The 25,422-nt window shown below is 44.7% G+C and overlaps 1 protein-coding gene across 5 annotated transcripts in view; it reads left to right on the top strand.

The window, feature by feature from the left end:
• The window catches only part of LOC120516048 (protein cordon-bleu-like), a 246,527-nt gene that overhangs the window by 124,888 nt on the left and 96,217 nt on the right, over positions 1 to 25,422 (top strand). For 4 of the 5 annotated variants that reach the window (XM_039737483.1, XM_039737484.1, XM_039737486.1 and 1 more), the window contains exons 5-8: positions 3,747 to 3,975; positions 4,126 to 4,170; positions 5,244 to 5,329; positions 10,818 to 10,895. In XM_039737483.1, coding sequence (XP_039593417.1) covers positions 3,747 to 3,975; positions 4,126 to 4,170; positions 5,244 to 5,329; positions 10,818 to 10,895 — 438 coding nt within the window. The remainder of the gene's footprint in view (positions 1 to 3,746; positions 3,976 to 4,125; positions 4,171 to 5,243; positions 5,330 to 10,817; positions 10,896 to 25,422) is intronic. The other variant, XM_039737487.1, reaches the window with a different exon arrangement.

Here is a 25,422-nt window from a genome sequence, read left to right as displayed (position 1 = left end):
TAGTATTTGACCACAAGTTCTCAATGGGGAGTTTCCTGGCCATGGACCCCAAATGTCGATGTTTTGTTCCTCGAGTCACTTATTGCTCACTTTTGCCTTATGGCCCGGTGCTCCATCATCTGTTCTTGGAAGGTTGTTAGAAGTTGCTCTCGGAGGATATTTTGGATCATCCTTCTTTCTGGTATGTCTGCCAGGATGGGAATTATAAGGCATTATAAGGGCAAGAAATCCATCTCAATCCTGGGCAAGAGTGCCCGTCTGTCCTCCTGGGCACTTGCAAATGCATTGTGCAAGTGTAATATACCCACTGTGTCCAGGTGCAGGAATAAGGGATCGCCAAGCGGAGGAATAGTTAGGTTGTCCCGTTTCATAATGGCAAGTCCAGCAAAAATATGCCTGTTGGCTTCAATAAGCAGCTCGCTTGGGCAAAAAAAGCACCAAAAGCAACTCGACTCTTTGCTGTGGAAGTCTGGGTCAGTGACTGGATCTCTGTCTGGCGGTTTGCTCTGGTCACAAATGAGGACGACTTCTGGGCTTCTTAGCCCTGCCCATTCTGGGCCACCCGCATCATAAGTGCCCTCATTGGGCAGCTTGTCTGTGCTGCGGGGTAAGGAGGAGAAGGGAATGTTAGCAACTGCGCCCTCTGTTGCCCTGGTGGGTTTTCACATACCTCGAGTGAGCCCATGAGGAGATCGTCGGATGCGCATGCATGACAATGCACTGAACATCAGAAATGTGACAAATGAGAGGAGACCATTCAGTCCATCGAGCCCATTTGTTTAGCTAATAGCTAAGCCGTCCCATAACTGTGTTTGTTAGGTTTCAGCTTCTGAATTCTTCCAAATGCCTGTTTAAACAGCCTTACAACTTGTGGTACAAACCATCCTTGATCTACTGGCGTGAGTGCCGATGGTCCAAACAGAAAAGTGAGTGAGACTTTTATTAATTTGGTTTACCCCTCTACAACAACAACATTTATTTCTAGAGCACATTTTCATACAAATGATGGAGCTCAAAGTGCTTTACAGGATGAAGAAAGAAAAAGAAAAAATATAAAAATTAGATTAGGTATCTGCGGTGGGGTGGTGCCCTGCCCAGGGTTTGTTTCTGCCTTGAGCCCTGTGTTGGCTGGGATTGGCTTCAGCAGACCCCCATGACCCTGTAGTTCGGATATAGCGGATTGGATAATGGATGGATGGATAGGTTAGGCAACACTAACTAACAAAGAATAAAGTAAGGTCCAATGGGCAGAGTGGGCTGGAGAAAAAAATAAAATCTGCAGGGGTTCAGAGGCCACAAGACCACCCCAACATAAATGATCTCAATCAGGCCTCATGGTTTTCAAGCTTCACGTGGGAGAATTTGACGATGATGATGGTCATGTGGACCTCTGGCCTTCAATCCATCAGTGTAGGGACTGCATGGTGCCCTGATCAGGTGGTGAGGGTGCAGATCGCTGGCGCAGAAAACTGGAAAAAGAATAGCAGAGAAAGTAGGGGTTAGTACGGATTGTGGAGATGTGATAAAAACGATAATTCAATGCATATACAGAGTATCAGGGATACACTTGTTTATTTCTTGGTAGAGTAATATTTTACTGTACTTTCTCCTTTTGTATTATTAATATGTAACCTTTGTCAGAATGCCTCAAATCTCACAGACTCGCCACTGTTTCTAAGGTATAATAGTATATAACTTCTCCCCACCTTCCCTTCTTCATCTATAACCTCAGGCAATTAGGTGTAGTAAAAGACAAGCAGGAGTTAAGTTACAATTTAAATAATGTATTATTGATAATATTCATAAATAATAACAATATGCAAAGTGCATTTGAATATTGGCAACCATACAACCTGATATATGGTGATGTGTAGTTCAGGCGGCACTCGTGACTTGTTAATCACTTTAAATGTCTCTAGTTAAATCCTCATTTTGTGGTCAGCTTTCTTCAGAACAGTCCGCATGCCCGTCTCAATATGGCTGCCGAGCTGCTTTTCAGTTCATGGTGTGTGTGTGAGATGGTCCTTCATCAGTTTGGTAAGAGAGAGAGAGCCGGGAACAGCAAGCAAATTTATAGGTTTTCTGTCCAACCCCTAGAGCCAATAGAACGTCATGATACTTAAAGGCTTCTGATACAAGCCAATTCCAAACAGCCATACTTCAGACCAATGCGGGGATAGAACATCTTCACAGCAGCCACCAAAACCATATGTTCAGGTAAAGCTTGGCAGTTAGGCAGCCTGGCTTACCTGCAGGGGGTTGAGTGAGAGTCTTTAGCAGAGAAGCACTTGCCAAACCCTGTTGTAAAATTCATAGAGAATCAGTCCTGGTGAGGGGGTTGTAAACATGAATGATTCTCACTAATGTAACACTAATATTACAATGCTTTGCCTAAGTTACAAATAAAAACGTACAAAATATTTATCAATTAATATGCAAAATCTCACATCACACTAAAACGAAGCTACGAGAAAGCCATGTTACAGTAATGAGTTTTGATCAGTTTTTTGAAAAGCTCCACTGTATCAGCCTGGTGGATTTCTATTGGTAAACTCATATTCCAGATTTGAGGTGCATAGAAGCAGAAGGCCGCCCGCCTCATCACTTCTTTTAAGTTTAGCACTTGGAATTCTAAGCAGACCCTCATTTGAAGATCTAAAGGTACGATCTGGAGTGTAAGGTGACAGGCATTCCACAATACAGGATGGTGCAGATGATTGAAGGCTTTGTAAACCATCAGCAGTATTTTAAAGTCAATTCTAAATGGCACAGGTAACCAGTGTAGTGACGCTAAGACTGGGGTGATGTGCTCAGATTTAATTTTCCTAGTTAAGATTCTAGCAGCTTCATTCTGCACTCGTTGTAATCGATTTATGTCTTTTTTTGGGTGGTCCTGAGAGGAGTGCGTTACAGTAATCTAGTCGACTGAAAATAAAAACGTCAACTCGTTTCTCAGCACCTTGCAATGTTATAAGAGGTCTAACTTTTGCTATATTTCTTAAGTGAAAAAATGCTGTCCTAGTAATCTGATTAATATGTGATTTAAAATTGAGGTCAGAGTCAATAGTTACCCCTAAATACTTTACCTCCGTCTTGACTTTTAATCCTAATGCATCAAGTTTATTTCTAATAACCTCATTATATCCATTTTAGCCAATCACTAAGATTTCCAATTTCTCCTTATTTAGTTTGAGAAAATTACTGCTCATCCTATCAGAAACACAAGTAAGACATTGGGGGTCAATGAGACAAAAGAGTCGGGGTCATCAGGCGCTGTTGCTAAATACAGTTGTGTGTCGTCAGCATAGCTTTGGTGGCTCACGTTATGCGAACATCTAATTCAGTGAGCGTCATGTCTGTCCTGAACAGAGGGCCGCTGGGTACCGGTCCCGTTCTGTGCTGCCGTAGCCCTTCTCTGCAGTGCTTTACCCTTATGAGATGAGCGGGGTGCCATGCCAGAGTGTTATGCGGTCAGTGAGGATGATCTCCACTGTGCCCATGTAGAAATTCAGGAGAACATCCAACATCTGAAGAAGCAGAGATGCTGTTGAGCCTCAAGAACCGAAATGTGTTGTGCCCACTTCAGTTCATTCAAGGTATTTCTGCGAGTAGAAACCTGAACTGTGTCACCGTTCTGTGGTGTGCCATGTTGCACATTCCAGCTCCAGTAATAAGACTGTGTGGCGTGTCTGAATGACCACTGAAGCATCAACTTGTCTCAATGTCTCTGTTTTTTTTTTTAACAGAAGACCGTGAGGCTGGTGGTGAACTACCACAAGACCCAGAAGGCAGTGGTGCGTGTAAGCCCTGTTGTCCCACTGAACAATTTAATTCCCATCATTTGTGAAAAATGTGAATTTGATCCCCGGCACATTGTCCTACTGAGTGACAGCAGCAGCAGTAAGGGCCTGGACCTCTCTAAATCCTTGAGCGACCTGGGAATTCGGGAGCTCTACGTCTTGGACCACAGCTTAGGTATGTCTGTCTGAACTTAACCACAGCTTTTTGTTGTTGCTGTTGCTCTACTTGTCCACATTCTTGATGGAACTCTCATTTCTGAGAGTCGTTTCTCTTCTGCCCATTGTTGGATTTCAATGTTGCCCTTTTTTTTGGTTTTGTTTCCAGTTCTGCGCTCTAAAATTCACTCGGCGCCAATTCTCAATTTCTCAGGTATCGTATCCAGTCATGTGATTTGTTCACACGCTAGCTAACACCATGTGTGGCACCCTTACGCTGACTCCGCACTAACAAATGCAATGGCTGTCCTGTCACTTTATAATTGTGCAGTGTTATATGTCACACCAGATGTGAGGTGGGCTTCACTCCTGGCAAGTATGTAAGGTGGGGACACTTGTCAGCGGTAGCCATTGAAGAGACGCGTGTACACTGGGTTAGATCCAAACGAAATGCTACTTAATCTATCAGTCTGTATTTACTTTATATAGTGTGTGTTCACCCAAGGGGCAACAAAACTGGGAATATTTTGGGGTGCCAGCACAGCCCCCCATTTACTAATCCAGTCCAAAAGAAATACAACATCCAATGGTGTGAGAAACAACAACAAGAGTAGATGCCACAAAGCTAACTGGCTGCCGATGGGTCCTCACATTTGGAGCTCCTCATGTTAGGTCGCCTCTGTGATCAATGACGCCTCCTTCCGGGTGGTCATCCCTTTGAGGTTCCAGGGCCAGAAGGGGGCAGCGTCTGTTGTTTCTCAAGACCGTGGAAGAAGGAAATGACAAGACCGTTAGCTGCAGCGCCTCCTCCCTGCTCGCGGTGGTATCACATACCTGGCAAGGAATTTGGATGGTGATCCTCAGACGTGCATGCATGACAAGTGTCTTCCATCGAATAAAACCAGAAGGGGCTGAAGAAAGCAAATTGCATCACAAAAGTTGCATTCACATCTGACATTTTGCCTGCTTGTCTAACTACACGTCCATCGGATTGACAGGAGCATACAGTAGCATGCTTGTAGCTTAAACTGACCATCTTGAACTTTACAGTCTGACCCTGAAGTCACTAAGTCACTCCTGCCTCTCTTTGCAGCTCCATGACTTTGTAACCAGTTTTCTGTTTTGCTTGTGAAAAACTAACAGTACTGCGCATTTTATCATCACCTGCTTAATGGCGTGCTGCTCACACCCTTAACGTGAACTGTGTCAGCTTGTTTGTTTGTTTAATTTAATTTTTTACATTACTGCTTTCTTCTGCTTATCCAATCTGTGACTTGACATTTCCAGATCCAAGTCGGACGTCTTCAGTGAGCACAAGTGTCTCAGATAAAAAGGGCCTCCTGGGTTTCTTCAAGCTTAGAAGAAAAAGTAAGGTAGGAGAAAGACCTCCGAGTTACACGCCTTTGAAACTTGGCTTCAGTTTGGTGTTTCTTTAAGTCGTTCGGACTGATTAGAGCAGGGGTACTCAGCTCTGGGAATGGGGGTCTGCACTGGCTGTAATCAAATATTTATTTAGAACCTGTTACTGTACTACTAAAGCAGTCTGGTGTTTTTGGGCTTAGTTCTAGTTATCTCCTTTGTTAGAAGTCATAGCCCTTGGGGCACATTAACTTCGTTCTTCCCCCACACTATGCGACTCTTCAGTTCCACCCGGGGGAGTAAATGTTAACATTACTCAAAGTTATTGTCTGCTTTTTTTATTTATTTATTTATTTATTTTTCATTTTTATTACTATTTAATATTGTTTCTTTGTATCAGAGTACTGCTGCTGGATTATGTGAATTTCCCCTTGGGATTAATAAAGTATCTATCTATCTATCTATCTATCTATCTAATTTCAGGGATTCCAAAACTCGGTCATGGGGAACCCCTGTGGCTGCAGGTTTTTGTTCCATTCAGATTCCTAATCAGTGACAACACCTGATAATGCTGATCTCAATTAATTAGATGGTATATTTTTTTCTCTTCTCTTATTCTACATTCAGAAAAGCACAGCTGCATGTTTTTTACATCTATAAGACATTTAGAAATATTTCTATTTTTGCTATAGATTTAAATGCTTTACTCTCTTTTGTTAATTTCATTATATTTTGCCCTTTCTCTGTGCAGTTTTTTCCCTTCGTTGTATCTTATTAATGACAATTAAAAATGAGCAGAGCAGACACGCTAGCAAACAACACAAAATAATCAAAGGCTGCAACTACTTTAGCATCAGACCCACTAATTAGTAAATAATGGATTAATTAACATAAAGAACACCTGGAAAAGTAGAATGAAAATATTGTTAAAAAGAAAAAATGCATTATTCCCATGTAATTGCTTAGTACATATATATATATATATATATATATATATATATATATATATATATATATATATATATATATATATACTTTTTTTTTTTACCAAACTTTTAGTTTTCTAATTTTTATATTGTTCCCAAAACACATTTCACTTAATAGCCCAGGAATCCAATTAAAAACAAAAGCTGCTTGGAACAAAAATCTGCGGCCACAGGGACCGAGTCTGAGAGACCCTGGCCTATTTTAATGCCAATTTAAAAGTGCAGGTGCCACCAGAGGGCAGTAAATCACCAGAAGTAAATCCGTGAAGGGTATCTACAAACCAAAAATGACAGTGGAAGTCTAAAATTAGTGAAGCTGATGTGTAGCAAGCAACACAACGGCTAAAGGAGGTGCCTCACACTTTCAGGGACTTGGGTTCAGTTCTTGGAATAATCACATTTCCCTCTGGGGACAAATAATGAAATATCTATCTATCTATCTATCTATCTATCTATCATATAGTGCCTTTTTTTTCCCCTTAACACCCACAACACGACGTATGATGAGTTAAGTTGTATCTCACTGAGCCTCTCAAGCTCGTATCTCAGTGTACACAGCCAACTGGCCGGTGAGCTTTGCTGCAGCGTCTTCGTTACCTGCTACAGTGGTGCCCTCTAGTGGATAAATGTTGAATTTTGCTGGTTTTCTTTGTTTAGATGAGTCTTAAAAATAGACAGACCATAGGTATGTTGACACGACAAAAGGTATAAAGCTGCTAAAGTTTTGAAACCACTAGATTTGCTGCAAGATGGAATATCCATCCATCCATTATCCAACCCGCTATATCCTAACTACAGGGTCACGGGGGTCTGCTGGAGCCAATCCCAGCTAACACAGGGCGCACACCCACACACCCACACACGAGGGACAATTTAGGATCGCCAATGCACCTCACCTGCATGTCTTTGGACTGTGGGAGGAAACCCACGCAGACACGGGGAGAACACGCAAACTCCACGCAGGGAGGACCCGGGAAGCGAACCCGGGTCTCCTTACTGCAAGGCAGCAGCGCTACCCACCGCGCCACCGTGCCGCCCCATGAACATCGAGGTAGTAACAATCAGCTGGATGATACAGAACCTGTAAGCTCAGATACTGATCCTGATAGGAGGAGAGGAAAGGTTGGCAGCGTGCACTGATACAGCGCATTGCAGCACCCAGTAGCTGTGCAACGGGTGACACCTCAGCACCATACTGGTTCAAATGAAATGGAACAGCGGGAATTTATTTATTTATTTTTTTTTTTTTACAGTGGCTGGAGTGCCAATCCTGATCCTAGTAGTTTCCCCAGATTTTGTTTCTTCATCACAAGGCATCCGACTTGTCACAACAGCACTAGATGGACATTCTGGTGCCCACTGAGCATAAGCAATCACCAACTACCACACGCATGCTACAGGCACGAAGAGCACAAAGAAACATGTTAAAATTTATGGCACGTGAGCTTCTAAAGCCACACTCGGTGAGGTGCCATCCTTCAAGGGCTCTCATTCTGATGGAGAGTTTTAGTTGTGCTGCTGGTCTAAATAAATGCGATTCACAGTTTATTTACATTTTCTTATGACTTTTGATAGAGTTCATCATTTGTCATGTATGCACTGCCCTGTACCGCAGTGTCCTGGTAAGAAATGGTCCAGCAGTCCATGCGTCAGATGGCACCCAAACAGAAAGGAGACCTCAAGTCTGTGAGCCAAAAACAACACCATTTATTTCTAGAGCACATTTTCATACAAAGTGCTTTACATGATGACGAAAGAGAAAAAAGACAAAATATAAGAATAAAATTAGGCAATACTAATTAATATAGAATAAAAGTAAGGTCTGATGGCCAGGGAGGACAGAAAAAACAAAATCTGCAGGGGTTCTGAGGCCACGAGACCACCCAGACGTTCTACCTTAACATCAATGACCTCAATCAGTCCTCATGGTTTTCAGGCTTCACATGGAAGAACTTGACGATGCTGATCATGTGGACCTCTGGCCTTCAGTCCATCAATGTAGGGACACCACGGTGCCCTGATGAGGTGGTGTTGGCACAGATCGCCGCCTCAAAAAAATGTAAAAAGAACAGCAGAGAAAATAGAGGTTAGTACGGATTGTGAAGCCATGAATGGAAATGATAATTCAATGCATATACAGAATATCAGGATTACACTAAAATGAAGCCATGAGAAAGCCATGTTACAGTAATGGGGTGTTAGCAGTTTTTTAAAGTGCTCCACCGTATTAGCTTGGCGAGTTTCTTTCGGTAAACTCGTATTTATAACACAGCAGAAGGCCGCCCGCCTCACCACTTCTGATTGTCTCAAATGTCTGAATTAGAAGCCGATTCTTATTGTCAGACCCACTTAGTCCTGCACAGGGGTCGTGGTGTTTTAGGTTGCTGGAGCCTATCCAGGCCAGCATAGGGTGCAAGGCAGGAACAAACCACGGACAGGGTGCCAGTCCATCACCCACACACATACAAGGGCCAATCCACCTAACCTGCATGTCTTCAGAGTGACTGGTAGGGTGTTGTACCGTGTTAGTTATGATGGATGTAAGGAGAGGTCAAGCTGAATAGATTCCAATATGCAAGCGTTTGAGGCAACTGAGGCCCCCCCGTCTTCAGGAAGTTCGTAATCACGTATGATAGATGAGCTACCTGAAGAAAGGGTCCGAGTTGCCTTGAAATCTTGCATATTCTAATCATTAGCCATTTTTCTTGACTTCTCATGACTGTGAGAGGACATGTGGGGAGAGCATGCAGGGAGGACCCCGTATATGAGCCCAGGTCTCTTTACTGCAAGGCACAGCAGCACTACCATTACGTCACTGTGCTGCCCACCGTGCCGATTCTTGCTGTTAAGGAAACCCATAATTTATTTTCCATGGCTTGTTGCTGCTCTCGTTCTGCCGCAGCAGACATTTCCCAAAACTGTTGATTTTCTTTATTAAGACAACCATCGAAATGTTCAGTGGGCCTGAGCAGGTCAACGTTACCCAGACCTTCGCCTTTCTTTATTGTCAGGTATTGTATTGTAAAGGCCGGCCCTGGCACAGACGGGCGTAGGACACGGGTTCAAAGCACACAGTGAGTTTTCATTTTCTTTTACCTTTTACCGTTCCCACAAGCTCAACACAGTCCCAATCCACACAGCACGCACTTCTCGTCTTTCTTTTCTCTTTCTCCTCCACTCCTGGCAAGCTTTGCTCTCTCCCACCTGACTCTAGCCCTCCTGAGGAGTGGCAGCTTTCATATGGCACCCCAAAGTGCTACAGATGCTTGTTGTTCCACTTCCAGCTGCTCTGTAGGGCTCAGCAGCAGCTACAGCACCCCCTGGTGGCGCCCACCAAACTCCAACTCCCATGAAGCCCTGCAGGAGTCCGAGGTACCGCTACAACCCAGGGGGGCTGCCATCTAGCGTTCCGTGGGAGGCACGGTTCTGACCCGTCCATACAAGGGAGAGGATTCCCAGCCGGGTCCGCCACAGTATGAAGGATGCAGATTGATTGGGCTGGTCATGCGTTGGTTCGTTTTTATATCTCATTATTGTTGGGCTGCTGATTAAGTAAAAGTGAAACAGTTTAATTAGACAATCCGTTACAATGAAAGCAAGAAAAGTTAAGTAGCAGCAGAAACTGGTTACGATAAGGATTAGAATGGAAACCTACAGCCACCGTAGCACTCCAGGACCAGAGCTGGAGACCCCTGAGCACTGAATTAGAACATTAAAAAAATCATAATAAAAAGAAACTTTGTCTTGTCCCCCTCATTGCTCTCCAAGTCACACTCCTAAGGACCCCCAAGTCCTGCTTCATGAACGAGTGATTGATTATCTGGCTGGTCTGAGCTCCCTGTTGGGTGGCATGGTGGTTACACTTGTGCTTCATACCTTTGATGAGGCTTCAGTTCAATTCTCGGACCAATCGTCACCTGTGTGGCATCTGTATGTTTTACTTCTGGTGACACTTTATTGCTGTGGCATTATGGGACCCGGGTTCAACTTTTGGACGAGTCACTACAGTATTTATTTGGCCTTTACATGTTTTATTTTTTTGCTTGTAGTCGTTTCATGGATATGGGGCTCCATTCTTTGACCAGTCCTCAAACTGGGAAGTGACACAAGCTGTTGGGAGCGGACCCCTACAGTGGGGAGCAGCCCACTCTAAACAAACTGACCCCCATGGCCTTTGAAGTTCTGAGGGCCATCTCATGATTAAAGAGGTGGACCTAAAAAGATGGAAATTCAGTGTAGCATTTATATCAAAATTTCAAACCTAGATTGTCATTTCAACATGCATGTTAAGTCTTTTTTTTTTTAATATTTCTCTTGCATGATTATTTTATCCCATTTATTACAAATTCTGCTTGCACAGTGGCTTGTCAAGATTTAAAGTACAAGAGTATATGCAAATATGCCATGTTCTGATTGGCTCTTTCATCTGCTAGGTCCGCCTCCCCTTCAGCACAATGTCTGCTTGCTTTGTCTCTGTTATCTTGCTTTGCATGTCAGCTTGTGTTCGTCTTTCTAGACTGAAGAGCCGAGGCCGATGGAGATGGATGCTTTTGATGGTAGTAGATATGCGCCCACCACAGGAGCCGACGATGAAGTAAGTACTAATGCTTGCCTGCAGCTAACACTCACCGAGCACACTGACTGTTTTTAACATTAACATGAGTAACCTCCATAACCAACATGTATGGCTTTCTTGGTTGGCATGGCAACTGGCCAAATCGAGCCTCCACTTATGAGCTCTGCGGGTTACAGAAATACCCCTTGGGTCAAATTATTAGGCAATAGGGTGAGCAGCCACAGGAGATGTCTAAATGTTCTAAGCAGAGTCAAGATGCTGAAAAAAAAGACTTTACGAAGCCCAGAATGTCATCACGGGACCTCCCGGTAGCTCTTGCCACTGTTGATTTCAAGCTACGTGAGTTTACCATTAGATAAAGAGCATAAAGTCCCAAACATTGAGTTAAAATGCCCACTAGAGGGGGAAGTACCGTCAAACCCCGGCAAGTCAGGAAAAAATATCCAGTGTAATATATTGATAAATAAAAGATTTATTTGTACAAAATAAAAATACAATAATCCCTCCTCGATCGCAGGGATTCCAGAACCCCCCGCGATAGGTGAAAATTCGCGAAGTAGAAACCATATGTTAGTAGGTTATTTTTATATATTTTAAGCCCTTAGAAACTCTCCCACACTGTTTAGAAATTTTCTCCGCACAGTTATACAGTAAATCCTCTGTAAAAGACTCAGAACTAGGCAGCAAAAAGGTTTGGGGTTTTCCAGCCCCGTATATTGTCGACAATCCACAATTCGAAAAAGTAAATCAGGTCAAACAGTGAAAACAAAAACACGTTCATCTGCACGACGCCATACTAGGCGTCGGCGGCCATTTTATAAAGGAGGAGCCGGAAGTGGAGGAATGCTGGGAAGGAGGCGTGAGGGATGACGGGACTGCTGACGTCAGGGAAGATGGCGGAGGAAGGGCAGAAGTGGATGTACTGCGGGAAAGGTCCTTATGGCGGAGCGTCTTTAGTTCTGGATAACAAAGGAGAAAGGTTAGTACCCCGCCTCTCCCTGCCGGCAAATGTCTTTCGATGTGGTTTAAGGTCCATCCGCGGCCTACTACTCGCGCATGCGTGACACCTTGTTTATCGCGGTTAATCCGCTCCAGACAGATAAATGAATTTCCACGAAGTAGGATTCTTTATTTATAAATCTAATATTTTCGCAGTTAGAGCATAGAAAACCTGTTTATGACCTTCTAAATACGTTTTTTAACATTATTAGAGCCCAATAGACATGAAATAACACCCTTTAGTCAAAAGTTTAAACTGTGCTCCATGACAAGACAGAGATGACAGTTCTTTCTCACAATTAAAAGAATGCAAACATAGCTTCTCTTCAAAGGAGAGCTCGTCAGGAGCAGAGAATGTCAGAGAGAGAGAGAAAAGCAAACAATCAAAAATCAATACGGGCTGTTGGGCTTTTAAGTTAACGAAGAACCGCTATAAAGCGGCCACATTGAAGGGATCAATGTGAAGGTAGTCTTTCAGCATTTTTTAGAGGAGCGTCCGTATCTTCTAAGCAAACAGCCCCTCTGCTCACAGCCCCTCTGCTCACACCCCCTCCGTCAGGAGCAGAGAATGTCAGAGAGTGAGAGAGACAGAGAAAAGCAAACAATCAAAAATCAATACGGGCTGTTAGAGCTTTGAAGTGTGCGAAGCACCGTACAGAAGGCATATCGTATATCATTGAGGAGTTTTATTTAATATGTAATACATGCTCTGATTGGATAGCTTCTCAGCCATCCGCCAATAGCGTCCCTTGTATGAAATCAACTGGGCAAACAAACTGAGGAAGCATGTACCATAAATTAAAAGACCCATTGTCCGCAGAAATCCACGAACCAGCGAAAAATCTGTGATATACATTTAGATATGCTTACATTTAAAATCAGCGATGGAGTGAAGCCGCGAAAGTCGAAGCGCGATACAGTGAGGGATCACTGTACTCTGAAACCAAATCAAACTTCATGGAGCACAAGGGGCAAAAGGTCTTGCCTGAAAAGACAATGGCAATCCAAGGCAAACAAATCCAAAGAGAAGTCGAAAAACCGAGCACAGAGGTCAGATATCCAGAACATTCACAAAAGCACGGAATAATTAAAAAAGAGCATTACACACTGGAGATGTCACCACCACGAGCCTTTATAGGGATGAGGGTGGTCTCTTGCGGTGGCGGACACCTTGACATAAAGAAATGAAATAATCAACACAAAAAAATGGGCCAAATGGACAAACAATGTGACATTTGAACCTCAGCCAGGGACAAGAACCCCAGCTGAAACAGAATACCCATGAACACCTGGACACAGACCAAGACTTCATGTCATGGAGTTGCAAACACTAAAGAATTCCAGAGCATTTTGCTCCAAACACTTCCAGTAATGGCCACAAGAGGGGGATATCTCCAGCTAGTAATAAGGGCAAGTGCCAAATCTTTATACAATAAAAATGTATTCTTCACAAATATTATTCCAAACACAATGAAGCTCTGTGGAAAGTCAAATGGAATTGCCTGAAACCTGAAACAAATGCAATCCAAGCTGATCAAAGTGTCGGTCTTCTTCTTATTCTTCCTCCTCTTCGTTTTTTTTTCATTGCTATGTGGGGTTGATAATCAAAACTGAGGTATCAAAAAAGCAGCAGGGGGGTCAAAATTTCAAAATAAATTAAAAAGGCACAAACACAGCAAAACGCAAAAAAAAAAAAAACTCAACCAACTACAGGGACTGTGGAAGACCCTCCGTATTTATAGGGTGAAATTAGGGAATGACGAGCCCGCAAGAAGAGCAGCAACCCAAATGTAATTATTATTGGAAGATCTAAACACATCAAGGTCGCTGCTCTTGATTCCCTAATGTCACCCTATAAATCTGGAGGGTCTTCCCTAATTTCACCCTATAAATCTGGAGGGTCTTCCACAGTCCCTGGTGGTTCATTATGAATGCACTCTGGAGTTGGTTGATTTTTTTTGCATTTTGTGGCGTTTATTGGAAGAACTGAACACATTGAGGATGCTGCTCTCCTTGTGGGCTCATCATACTCTTATTTTTTATTTTCTTTCAACTCACTGGGCAGTGGGGTCCCCCCCGGGATGGAACTGGGCGCAGTTCCTGGATGGGAGGGATGCCAGTCTGTTGTACAGCGTCACTCACTGACTCACTCACAAGGGGTCAATTTAGGCACTGTGTCCAGGGACCGTTCCTGCTCTACAAAAGTGGGTACATTCATCCATTTTCTGTACCCGCTTTATGCAGAGCAGAGTCATGAGGAAGCTTGAGCCTATCTCATCAAGTAGCGGGTGCAAAGCAGGAATGGTCCCCGGGCACGGTGCCAGCCAATCGCAAGGTTCTGAACAAAGCCCTTTCAGCAGTGGTTCCATTTACAGGCAGTGGTGTCCGTTGGGCCGGATATGGCAATGTCTGATCTAAATGGACAGCTTTTAATAAACACCAAAGGCCATGTGTTCCCAGCTGCCACAACTTTAAGTCAATTTTCTACATTTCAAAATGTGCTAATTACCACAGAGCCATAATAATCCCTCCCCCCCCGACTAATGGCGGCAGTTGAAAGTCCGACTCGGTTTTCTTTTGTTTCTCGTCATTCCCGACTCGTTTGTCCATGAAATATCGTAATCATGCTTTCCATCAGACATTAAATCTGGTTGATCTTTTCAAATCCTTGTGTTATTTTGAGCCAATCTTTGACCTTTGCCTGGTCCCGCCAGAGGCCTCAGTGCGTGCCGGCGGTGCAGGGGGAACTGCTGCCCGAGGTCTCTGCTAATCGCTTTACTTGAGGCTGGCTGGCTGGTTTACTTTTATCAGGCACATATTTATCATTTCTGTAAACTCGTAAAGTGACGTCTAGAGGTTGGCAGCACTTTCTGTTATACGTGGTCCAAAGTTTACTTTTATGTCTTTTTTGTTTTCTTCACTTTTGAGTCATTGAGGTATGTTAATGTTATCTTTGTTTAGTGTCTGCTTTGTTTTCTATATCTGTCCTGTTGTATGTGCGTTTTGTGGATGGACCCCCAAAGGGGCGGGGACACCTGCCAATCACCACCAAGAACTGCCCTCCCACTCTCTAATACCGGGAGGGTCACCCACAGGCTGTGACGGTCCCTTCGAATGTGCTTGGGAGTGCTTGGTGTATTACTGTTAATTTTCTGGGCTTTTTTTTTTTTTTATTTTTTTATTTTGAACCTGCACTTGTTTTGTTGACTACGCCTTGAATTCTGTATTGGGACTTTATTTGCTTGGATTGCTTTGCGTTGTTGCCAACAATGTCTTTTGTGCTCTTTACGGTATAACAGAGCATTTTGTGAGAATAAACCTTCTATTCTGTAAAGAGTCTACAAGACCCTTTTTTGACAGGATTTACCCCCTCTAGTGGGCACATTTGGAAGTGTTCTTGGAACTGTAGTGCTTGGGGACACTCGGTCATAACACATTTCAGACGTCTGTCAAATTCAAATCTGCCTGTCTGTCTGTCTGTCTGTCTGTCCAAAGACGTCACATTCAGTTCACAACTTCCTGGTTTCATTTCAGTTCATTGTACAGGTAAGATGGCATATCCTGCTTTGGCTCTTCAGCCTGTCACACCTCCACCGATGCTGGAAACCGCTGTTCACAGATGTTTTGCCCACTAAACCAGTACATCTCCCAGTTAGTAGCATCCTGCCAGACCCTGCAGCTGCCTTCACTGGAGTGTTGAGCCCCAACCAATGTCTTTCCTCTGCAGCCAAAGCCAGTAGCTCTCTTTCTCCGCTTCCTCTCCCAGTGCCTTTATGGCTTTCCTCAAGCTTGAGCCCACCACCACCATATAACAATTGGACTGTCACTTGCCAACACAACCTCGGCAAACGGCCTCCATGGGGTAAACTCTGGCTTTCCAGCCAGCCTCTTGGCAATTGTGGGCTGCTATCATACCCTCCTCCCAAGGGATGGTTAGTTCGATGACCAGCACCTTCTTCTCCACCACAGACCACATGACAATGTCTGGCCGGAGAGTAGTTATTGCAACCTCTCTTGGGAAGACCAGCTGTTTCCTGAGGTCTGCCAACGTCTGCCACTCTTTGCCAGGTGTAAGCATGCTAACCCTCTTCTGTGCAGTAGGGTTGGTATGTACTGCTGAACTTTACAAATCCTGATAGGGCATTTGCCAATGTGCGGTTTGCTGCTACCCTACAGCTCTCCAGGATCTCGGCCAGCTTTGCCAGGACTTTATCATGGCACCACCTGAAGTGTCCCTGGGTCAAAGCCACCTGACAATATGTGCTGGAGGCTCGCCTTGACGCTCCCCGCAGAGGGAACAGCCTACCTCCTCACCATAACACTGTGTGAGGTTCCGAGGGCATGGGAGGGCGTCATAGGTTGCTCTCAACAGGAAGCTAAGTCTAGATTGTGTCATCCTCCAGATGTCTGCCCAGGTGATGTGTCGGTTAATGGTAGCGCCCCATATTGTCCAAGCCCTGGGATATTGCTTTCACATGGAAGCGCACCTGCTCCAGCCTGGTGACTTCTTCCACCACCTTGATCTTCTGTTGTTCCCTGTCAGCTTTGGAACAAAATTGCTGCACTGCTCCCCATCCCAGGCCAGTGCGACTGGTCTGGACCGCCCCCACCACCTCTTGAGGTTGCAAACTGGAGATGGCCTGGTCCACCTCAACCTGTGGCCTTTCATTTGTGGCCTGTTGCAATGGAGATTTTCACACTCCTCATGAGCAGGTCTGCCGAGTTCTTTAGCTCCAACGCAAGGCGAGCCTTTTCCTGTTTGTACCCCAGGCTAACGGACTTGATATGGAGCTCCAGCATCTTCCGGCCGAAGAGACCAACATCTGAAAAGCAGCGTGGCAATCAAGTTTAGTCTTACTGTGTAATATATACATCTGGAGACAACTGTGAGTGAATGGAGCTTTGAAGTGGGTGGGGATAATTGGTTTCTGAACCAATCCAGTGCTTCATGAAGGCGGAGCTCAAAGTAGGGGCGGAGATTTTGAACTGCAAAGATCAGAGGTCCCCGCGTTAACCTGTTCTGACAGACAGCAAGTTACTGATTACGATAAACCGTCTACAGTCAAAAAGTCTCCTAAGGCAAGCCCCGTTAAGACACATAAATGTGTGTCGTGTGTGCAGACAGTAGATAGCACGTGTTAGAAATAAACGTAACCTGTGTGAAGAAAACACAAAGAGCACGAATAAAGGTTTTGGGGGCTTCCACCCCATATAGTGTAGAGAAACTCTGGTAACAAGTAGTCACAAAGGACTGAGTCATACAATAGACTGAGGAAGGGAGTGCAGGCTTGAGGTTTTATAGGAAGAGGCGGGTTCTCCACCGGAAGTGACGTCTGTAAGAGGGTGTGAAGTTGATGAGGAAGTGGGCGGAGTCGCATTTGTGTTTTGGTTTTTTTTTTTCTTCCGGTGGTCTGTTGAAAAATAAGAGAAGGCGATAGTACAGTTCATCAACCACTGTCTCTGTTTTTTTTGTCCAAACTTAAGCCCTTGTGACCGTGTGTGACACCTGATGCAAGGGATAAACCTTTACTGTAGCATCAGATTAGACATTGGCATTCAGCGGCATCAAAAGACGAGTGGTAACCGTGAACGATACGTCATCACCGGCACCGTGTGCGCTCTCTGTTGTTCAGCATTATGACGATAATGTTGGAGTCGATGTGAGCTTGAAAGAGTTGGCAGCTATGATTGTGAATATATGAACCGCAAAATATGCATTTTGAAGTAAAAGGTGTGTCACATTCCGTCATAAGGACCTCCGTGAAGAGAGCGGATGGCGAAGAGCCACAGGAGATGCAGATGTCAGGGCCCAAAACACCCGAATCTACAAATCCTCCTAACACCAGTAAAGCACAGATGAGGCTGCACAACATCCACCTTCTGATTCCACGTCTAAACAAATAAGTAAAGAAATTGAACATTATTGTCTAATTGGAAATGCAAACACAGCGTGACAAAATAGTCGCAGCAAAGTCTCTTTGTTGTTGTTGTGTCATAGAGTATTCAAAAATTAAAATGTGTAAGAAATCAACAAAGACAGCATAAAGGTTTGCGGTTTTCCGGCCCCGTATACTGTAAATAAATGAGATAAATCAGTCAGTGCTTTCATTCAGAGTTACAACAGACAGTTTGTTATGGTAGACAGGGACATTTTATGAAGAGGGACCGTAAATACACAGGTGGAATGCTGGGAAGGAACCGAGGTGATGGATGGGAGTCCATACGTCATCAGAAGTGGACCGGAACGAAGGGAGGGATGCAGAAGTGACAGTGCGTGGTTAGGGAGTCCGGGCGGATTCATGGCTTTGTTGCTTCTTTCTTTCTGCAGGACAAAAGAGCGAGAGGTTGGTAGCCCGTTTTCACCCCCTGGCACGTTGTTTTAGGCTGCGCATCGGGTCTTTACGTGGCTTCCTATGCGCGCGCGTGACAAATGGCACAAAGATATCATAGATAGCAGACAGAGGCACCTCTCAGCAGTCTGGAGTCCAGTAGCCGCGGTGGTCTACGTGTGTGTGTATGTGTGTGTGTCCGTCCGTCTCCACTGTCACAGCGCTCATTACAACGTGCAAATCAATTCTTAAGCTTCAGGTTGAGCTGCTGAATGGACGACAGCACTTTTAGCTTTTGTTTTGATTTTTCTCTCAGCGTCAAGTCTTTTCTTCAGTATCTTTGGCTCTCTCTTATTGACACCCCGCTGGCGCAGTTTAAAATGCACGGACTGGAGGAGTTGGGGGTGGGTGATTTAGGAAGAAGCCCAGTGGGCGGAGCCTTTGCAAAGCAGGATTTAGCCGCTGTTCACTACACACTTCTTATCGGGTGGTTCCCAGACGTGTCTTGTTGTTTGAAAATCACGTCGGGCTCCGTGTGACTTGTGTCAAGTGTTGTCAGGTTAGGATAGAATAGGCCTGTCCCCCCACTAAATCCTGCATCGGGTTAAGCAGAGTTGATAATCTGTTATTTTTAGGGTGTTTCAAATTTCTAGCATCTTGTTTTGTGTTTTTGAAGCCTTTTAATGCAAGCATTTCTCAAGTGGGTTTCAAGCATTTTTTCAATCCAGTTTACTGCATTTTCAAAGTAGCATTTAGCAAGGAAAATATGATTGACCTCATTTCCATTTTGTAGGCTGTTGGGTGTTTTGTCGCGTTATGAAGTGAATGTTGTGTGTCCAGAATGCCTTCTATGACTTTAGCACTTTCAATTCCGATGATCGCCGTACCGAAGAGCAGGTGTCGTCCACGTCATCAGCGCACATATTGGGCTCCACAACGAGAGGACAATTCTGGACTATCTGTGAGGCTTGGGCAGCATCCTGAAAATTACCCGGATTACACACGGGTGTCAATAAGCTTATAAGCGTGCAAGCAGTGTATGTAAGGAAAAAAAACAAAAAATGAAAAACATTTTAGCTGCTACTGTTGGTGCAACATCGTGCAAGGGCTTCAACCGGTCGTCTAGTAACAGCTGGTGAGGAAGGACTTAGCGTGCAGAGCAATAATCAACTTAAAAGAACTGAACATACGTTGAATTTGTGTTCTGAGAAAATGACCCAAGTGTTGGTTTTCACAAAGTTTGCTGCTTCAGTGTTTTTAGATCTCTTTGTCAGATGTTTCTGTGGTGTACTGAAGTAGAATTACAAGCACTTCATAAGTTTCAGAGGCTTTTATTGACAATGACATTCAGTTTACGCGCAGAGTCCATATTTGCAGTGTTGGACCTTCTTTCTTGTTCAAGACCTCAGCCATTCGCCCTGGCAGGCTGTCTGTCCATCAACTTCTGGCCCAAATCCTGACTGATGGCAGCCCATTCTTCAAAACTCATTGCTTGAAGTTGATCAGAATTGGTGGGTCTTTGTTTGCCCACCCACCTTCTCATTGGGATTAAGGTCTGGGCAGTTGCCTGGCCATGGACCCCGAATGTCGATGATTTGTTCCCCGAGTCACAAATGGCGCTTTTCCACTGCATAGTACGGCACAGCACGTTTCAGTACAGCTCACCTTGGTTCGGCTCAGTACGGCTCGGTTTGCATTTCGACTGCAGTTTAGTACCGCTTTAGAGTGGGCGGGATTATTCACGTGTCGTTATAGTTGCGCCGCCTCTACTGCCGTGACATCATCGTAAACGCGCCACAAACAAACACACAACAATGGAGCATATCGACGGAATGGTGTTCTTCATTCTCGGCATGTGGATGTTTTTAACTGTTTGTAAGTCCGATGGTAGCCGTGTGCGCCCACTTCCTAAAAAACGTTTTCATTCCGCGTCGCCCCATCCAGCTCTCGCTGGATCCGCTCCTCGGCTACCAACGAGAGGAACGTCTGTACTTCCTCAATAGACCACGAAACAGCCATTTTGGTTAAAACAAAATGGTGCATCCGAACCTTCGCTGGCTGTGCTAAAAATCTAGCAGGTCTGTTGTGTCTCGTGTCGCAAGTTCAGTGACGCAGTAATGACGATTTTCTCCGGCCAATCAGGGACCAGCAGAGTTTACACGTCACGTTTTGGTAACGGTTCGGCGCGCTTGGAACCTCAGCTGAGGTGGTACTAAAAAAAGGACCAGGTATCAGGTACTGTTCCCAGTGGAAAACCCCCCAAAAGTGAGCTGAACTGAACCGTGTCGTGCCGTAGTATGCAATGGAAAAGCGCCATTAGTTCTCTCTTTTGCCTTATGGCCCGGCGCTCCATCATGCTGGTCATCAAACTGTTTTTGAATGGTTGTCAGAAGTTGCTCTCGCAGAATGTTTTGGTCCCATTCTTTATTCATGGCTGTGTTCTTAGGCCAAACTGTGAGTGAGCCCACTGCCTTGGCTTAGAATAATTAATAATAATAATTAATAATAATAATTCATTACATTTATATAGCGCTTTCCTCAGTACTCAAAGCGCTATCCACACAGGGAGGAACCGGGTGGAGAACCCACAGTCTTCCACAGTCTCCTTACTGCAAAGCAGCAGCACTACCACTGCACGACAAGCAACTCCACGTGACATGAATGGTCTCAGGATGCTCTACTGTTGGCCTGACACAGAACTGATGGTAGCGCCGCTCACCTTTTCTTTTTTCTGGATGCCCCAAACAATCAGAAAGGGGATTCTTAACAGAAAATGACTTGACCACAGCAGTCCTCAGCAGTCCAATCCCAGAATATCAGTCTGTCCCTGATGTTTTTCTTGGCTTCTTTGCTGCCCTTCTTGACACCCACCAGGCCATCCTCCAAAAGCCTTTGCCTCACTCACACCTGCTTGCTGCCATTCCTGAGCAAGCTCTGCACTGGCAGTGTCCACAGCTAAATCCACTATAGGAGATGGTCCTGGCATTTGCTGGACTTTCTTGGGTGCCCTGAAGCCACTTAAAGGCCCAGCTAATAAAGTGTATGGAAACTTGTGACCTCCCTGGGTTTGTGATCCAGTCAATCAAAAGTGAAATACTCGGAGGTCTGCGAACATTGTGAGGACAAAATGACTTCTGCCCTGCACACAGTAGACGTCTTAAACGATACACCAGATTTACAGTTTGCTAGTATGAAATCTGTGGAGGGCTTAGAAAGGGAGTTTGAAAGAATTCTCCACAAGTGTCTGGAGACTTCTGACTCTGCAATTACGCTCTGTGGCCAAAATCACATCGAGACGTTGAATGTCATTTTGTCCAGCAGGTGGTGCCAAAAGCGCATTTACAGAATAATGGAGAGAAAAAAAAAGATTTTAAGTGACACGATTTTATTCATAAATTCACTAAAATGTAAAAATATGGGACTAAAATTATGGGGCTCCCAAAAAAGAATGAGTTTAATTCAATTAAAATGTATTGATTTGTTAAAGCGAAATTTCTAACCAGCTGAACTATGGAAAGAAAAATAACACATAAGTTGATTAAAGTATGTAGGATCAGTCAGTCAGTCAGTCATTACCCAACCCGTTATATCCTAACACAGGGTCACGGGGGTCTGCTGGAGCCATCCCAGCCAGAACAGGGCACAAAGCAGGAAGAAACCCCAGGCAGGGTGCACACACCCACACACACGGGACAATCTAGGACCACCAATGCACCTAACCTGCATGTCTTTGGACTGTGGGACGAAACCCACGCAGACACGGGGAGAACATGCAAACTCCACGCAGGGAGGACCCAGGAAGCGAACCACTGTGCCACCGTGCTGCCCTATGTAGGATCATTTTTATTAATTTATTTTTATTTTTTTCAAGCACTTAAGGATTCTATGCATTTCAGTTTTTGCATTAAAAAGTGTCTGCAACGCACAATTCCAAAAATGTTGGGACAGTATGGAAAATGCTGGTAAATTTATAAATAATTTTTATTAAGATGTGTACTTGAACAAAACCAGAATCAAGATAAAGGAGCGTATGTGTTACTCAATCAGCTGCGTTGTGTTTTGAAGATAAACGTTTATTCTGAAATTGATGTTCAAAGAAAATCTCAGGCCGGGGTAGTTAAGGGCTAACAACGACGTGACACTTTGGAATAACAAAGTTATGTGAAAACAGGGGAGGCAGTCGTGTTCTTGGTTACACCCTCTGGCCACTTTATTAGGTACTCCTTGCTAGTACCTGGTTGGACCCCCTTTTGCCTGTACTTCTTCGTGACATTGATTCAACAAGGTGCTGGAGACATTCCTCAGAGATTGACATGAGGGCATCTTGCAGTTGCTGCAGATTTCTCGGCCACACATCCATGACGTGAATCTCCTGCTCTAACACATGCCAAAGGTGCTCTACTGGATTGAGATCTGGTGACTGTGGAGGCCATTTGAGTCCAGTGAGCTCATTATCATGTTTGAGATGATTTGAGCTTTGTGAAACGGCACGTTATCCTGCTAGAAGTAGCCATGTGAAGATGGTGGTCATAAAGGGATATACACGGTCAGCAACAACACTCTGCTGTGGCATTGAAATGATACTCAGTTGGTACTAAGGGGCCCAAAGTGTGCCAAGGAAATATCCATCACACCACCAGCACCAGCCTGAACTGTTAATAATAATAATAATACATTTTATTTATATAGCGCCTTTCCCATGCTCAAGGCACTTACAGAATATAAGAAAGAATGGCATATTAGTATATAGCATTGTACAAATCAAATAAATAAATAAAGAAGATTAAGACAGTAAATTCAGAGAAAAGCCTAACAGGCAACATAATTGATGGTCTGCACACACACAGACAGGTTACATGAGCATCTTGACATGGAGGTAAACTGAGAGAAGGATAATAAAGTCAAGTAGAGCTAAAAGCCTAGATAGATAGATACTTTATTAATCCCAAGGGGAAATTCACATAATCCATCAGCAGCACACTGATAAAGAACAATATTAAATTAAATAGTAATTAAAAATGCATATAAAAGCAGACAATAACTTTGAATAATGTTAGCATTTACTCCCCTGGGTGGAATTGAAGAGTCGCATAGTGTGGGGTCTCCTCAGTCTGTCAGTGGAGCAGGACGGTGACAGCAGTCTGTCGCTGAAGCTGCTCCTCTGTCTGGAGATGATCCTGTTCAGTGGATGCAGTGGATTCTTCATGATTGACAGGAGTTTGCTTAATGCCCGTCGCTCTGCCACGGATGTCAAACTGTCCAGCTTTACTCCTACAATAGAGCCTGCCTTCTTAACAAGTTTGTCCAGGCGTGAGGTGTCTTTCATCTTTATGCTGCCTCCCCAGCACACCACCGCGTAGAAGAGGGCACTCACCACAACCGTCTTGTAGAACATCTGCAGCATCTTACTGCAGATGTTGAAGGACGCCAACCTTCTAAGAAAGTATAGTCGGCTCTGACCTTTCTTACACAGAGCATCAGTATTGGCAGTCCAGTCCAATTTGTCATCCAGCTGCACTCCCAGATATTTATAGGTCTGCACCCTCTGCACAGTCACCTCTGATGATCACAGGGTCCATGAGGGGCCTGGGCCTCCTAAAATCCACCACCAGCTCCTTGGTCTTGTTGGTGTTAAGGTGTAAGTGGTTTGAGTCGCACCATTTAACAAAGTCCTTGATTAGCTTCCTGTACTCCTCCTCCTGCCCACTCCTGATGCAGCCCACCATAGCAGTGTCGTCAGTGAACTTTTGCACGTGGCAGGACTCTAATTCGTATTGGAAGTCTGATGTATGTTGGCTGAACAGGACCGGAGAAAGTACAGTCCACTGCGGCGCTCCTGTGTTGCTGACCACAATGTCAGACCTGCAGTTCCCAAGACGTACATACTGAGGTCTGTCTGTAAGATAGTCCACGATCCATGCCACCAAGTATGAGTCTACTCCTATCTCAGTCAGCTTGTCTCTAAGGAGCAGAGGTTGGATGGTGTTGAAGGCGCTAGAGAAGTCCAAAAACATAATTCTTACAGCACCACTGCCTCTGTCCAGGTGGGAGAGGGATTGGTGTAGCATATAGATGATGGCATCCTCCGCTCCCAACTTCTCCTGGTATGCGAACTGCAGAGGGTCGAGGGCGTGGCAGACCTGTGACCTCAGGTGGTGAAGCAGCAGCCGCTCCATGGTCTTCATCAGATGTGACGTCAGAGCGACAGGCCGAAAGCCGTCCTGAACAGATGAGTTTTGAGTTGTTTTTAAAAGAATTCATGGAGTCAGCTGACCTGATTAATTTCGGCAGGTCATTCCAGAGTCTGGGCGCCATCCAGCTGAAGGCCCTGCTGTCACCCATGTTGGGCACAACAAGATTGCCAGAATCGGAGGACCTTAGTGAGCGGGCAGGCACATAGTGATGGAGAAGGTCACTGATGTAGTTTGGTGCCAGGTTATTTAAGGCTTTGTAGTTTATTAGCAGGATTTTATATTCGATTCTGTAAGAACAGGGAGCCAGTGAAGACGGAGCAGGATGGCTGTGATGTGCTCGCTGCTGCTGGTTCGAGTAAGGACTCTTGCAGCTGAGTTTTGAATAAGCTGGAGCTGTGATATAAGATTAGAAGGGGCACCTGCCAGCAGCGAGTTACAATAACACAAGGCCAAATGGATCCCTGCTTTCATGGCATTGACACCAAATTGTGACCCTGAATGTCACAGCAGAAATCGAGACTCGTCAGACCAGGCGTTGTTTTTCCAATCTTCTGTTGTCCAATTTTGCTGAGCCCATGTGAATTGTTGCCTCAGTCTGGTGGTCTCCTGCTGCTGTAACCCACCACCTGCTTCAAGGTTTGACATGTTGTGTGTTCAGAGATGCTCTTCTGCTTACCTTGGTTTTAACGAGTGCCTTTCTATCAGCTCAGACCAGTCTGGCCATTCTCCTCTGACCTCAACAATGCAGGGAACTGCCGCTCACTGATATTTTCCCTTTTTCTGACCATTCTCTGTAAACCCTAGAGATGGTTGTGTGTGAAAGTCCCAGTAGATCACCAGTTTCTGGGATACTCAGACCAGCCCGTCTGATGCCAACAATCATGCTGCGTTGAAAATCACTTCACTTCAATCCCCTTTCATTCCATTTCTGATGCTCGGTTTGAACTTCAGCAGGTGTCTACAGGCCGAAATGCATTGGGGTGCTGCCGTGTGATTGGCTGATTAAAGATTTGCGTTAACCAG

Source organism: Polypterus senegalus, chromosome 15 (assembly GCF_016835505.1).
Source record: "Polypterus senegalus isolate Bchr_013 chromosome 15, ASM1683550v1, whole genome shotgun sequence".
In the NCBI taxonomy this organism is placed as follows: Eukaryota; Metazoa; Chordata; class Cladistia; order Polypteriformes; family Polypteridae; genus Polypterus; species Polypterus senegalus.
This window is presented reverse-complemented; position numbering and strand designations above follow the sequence as displayed.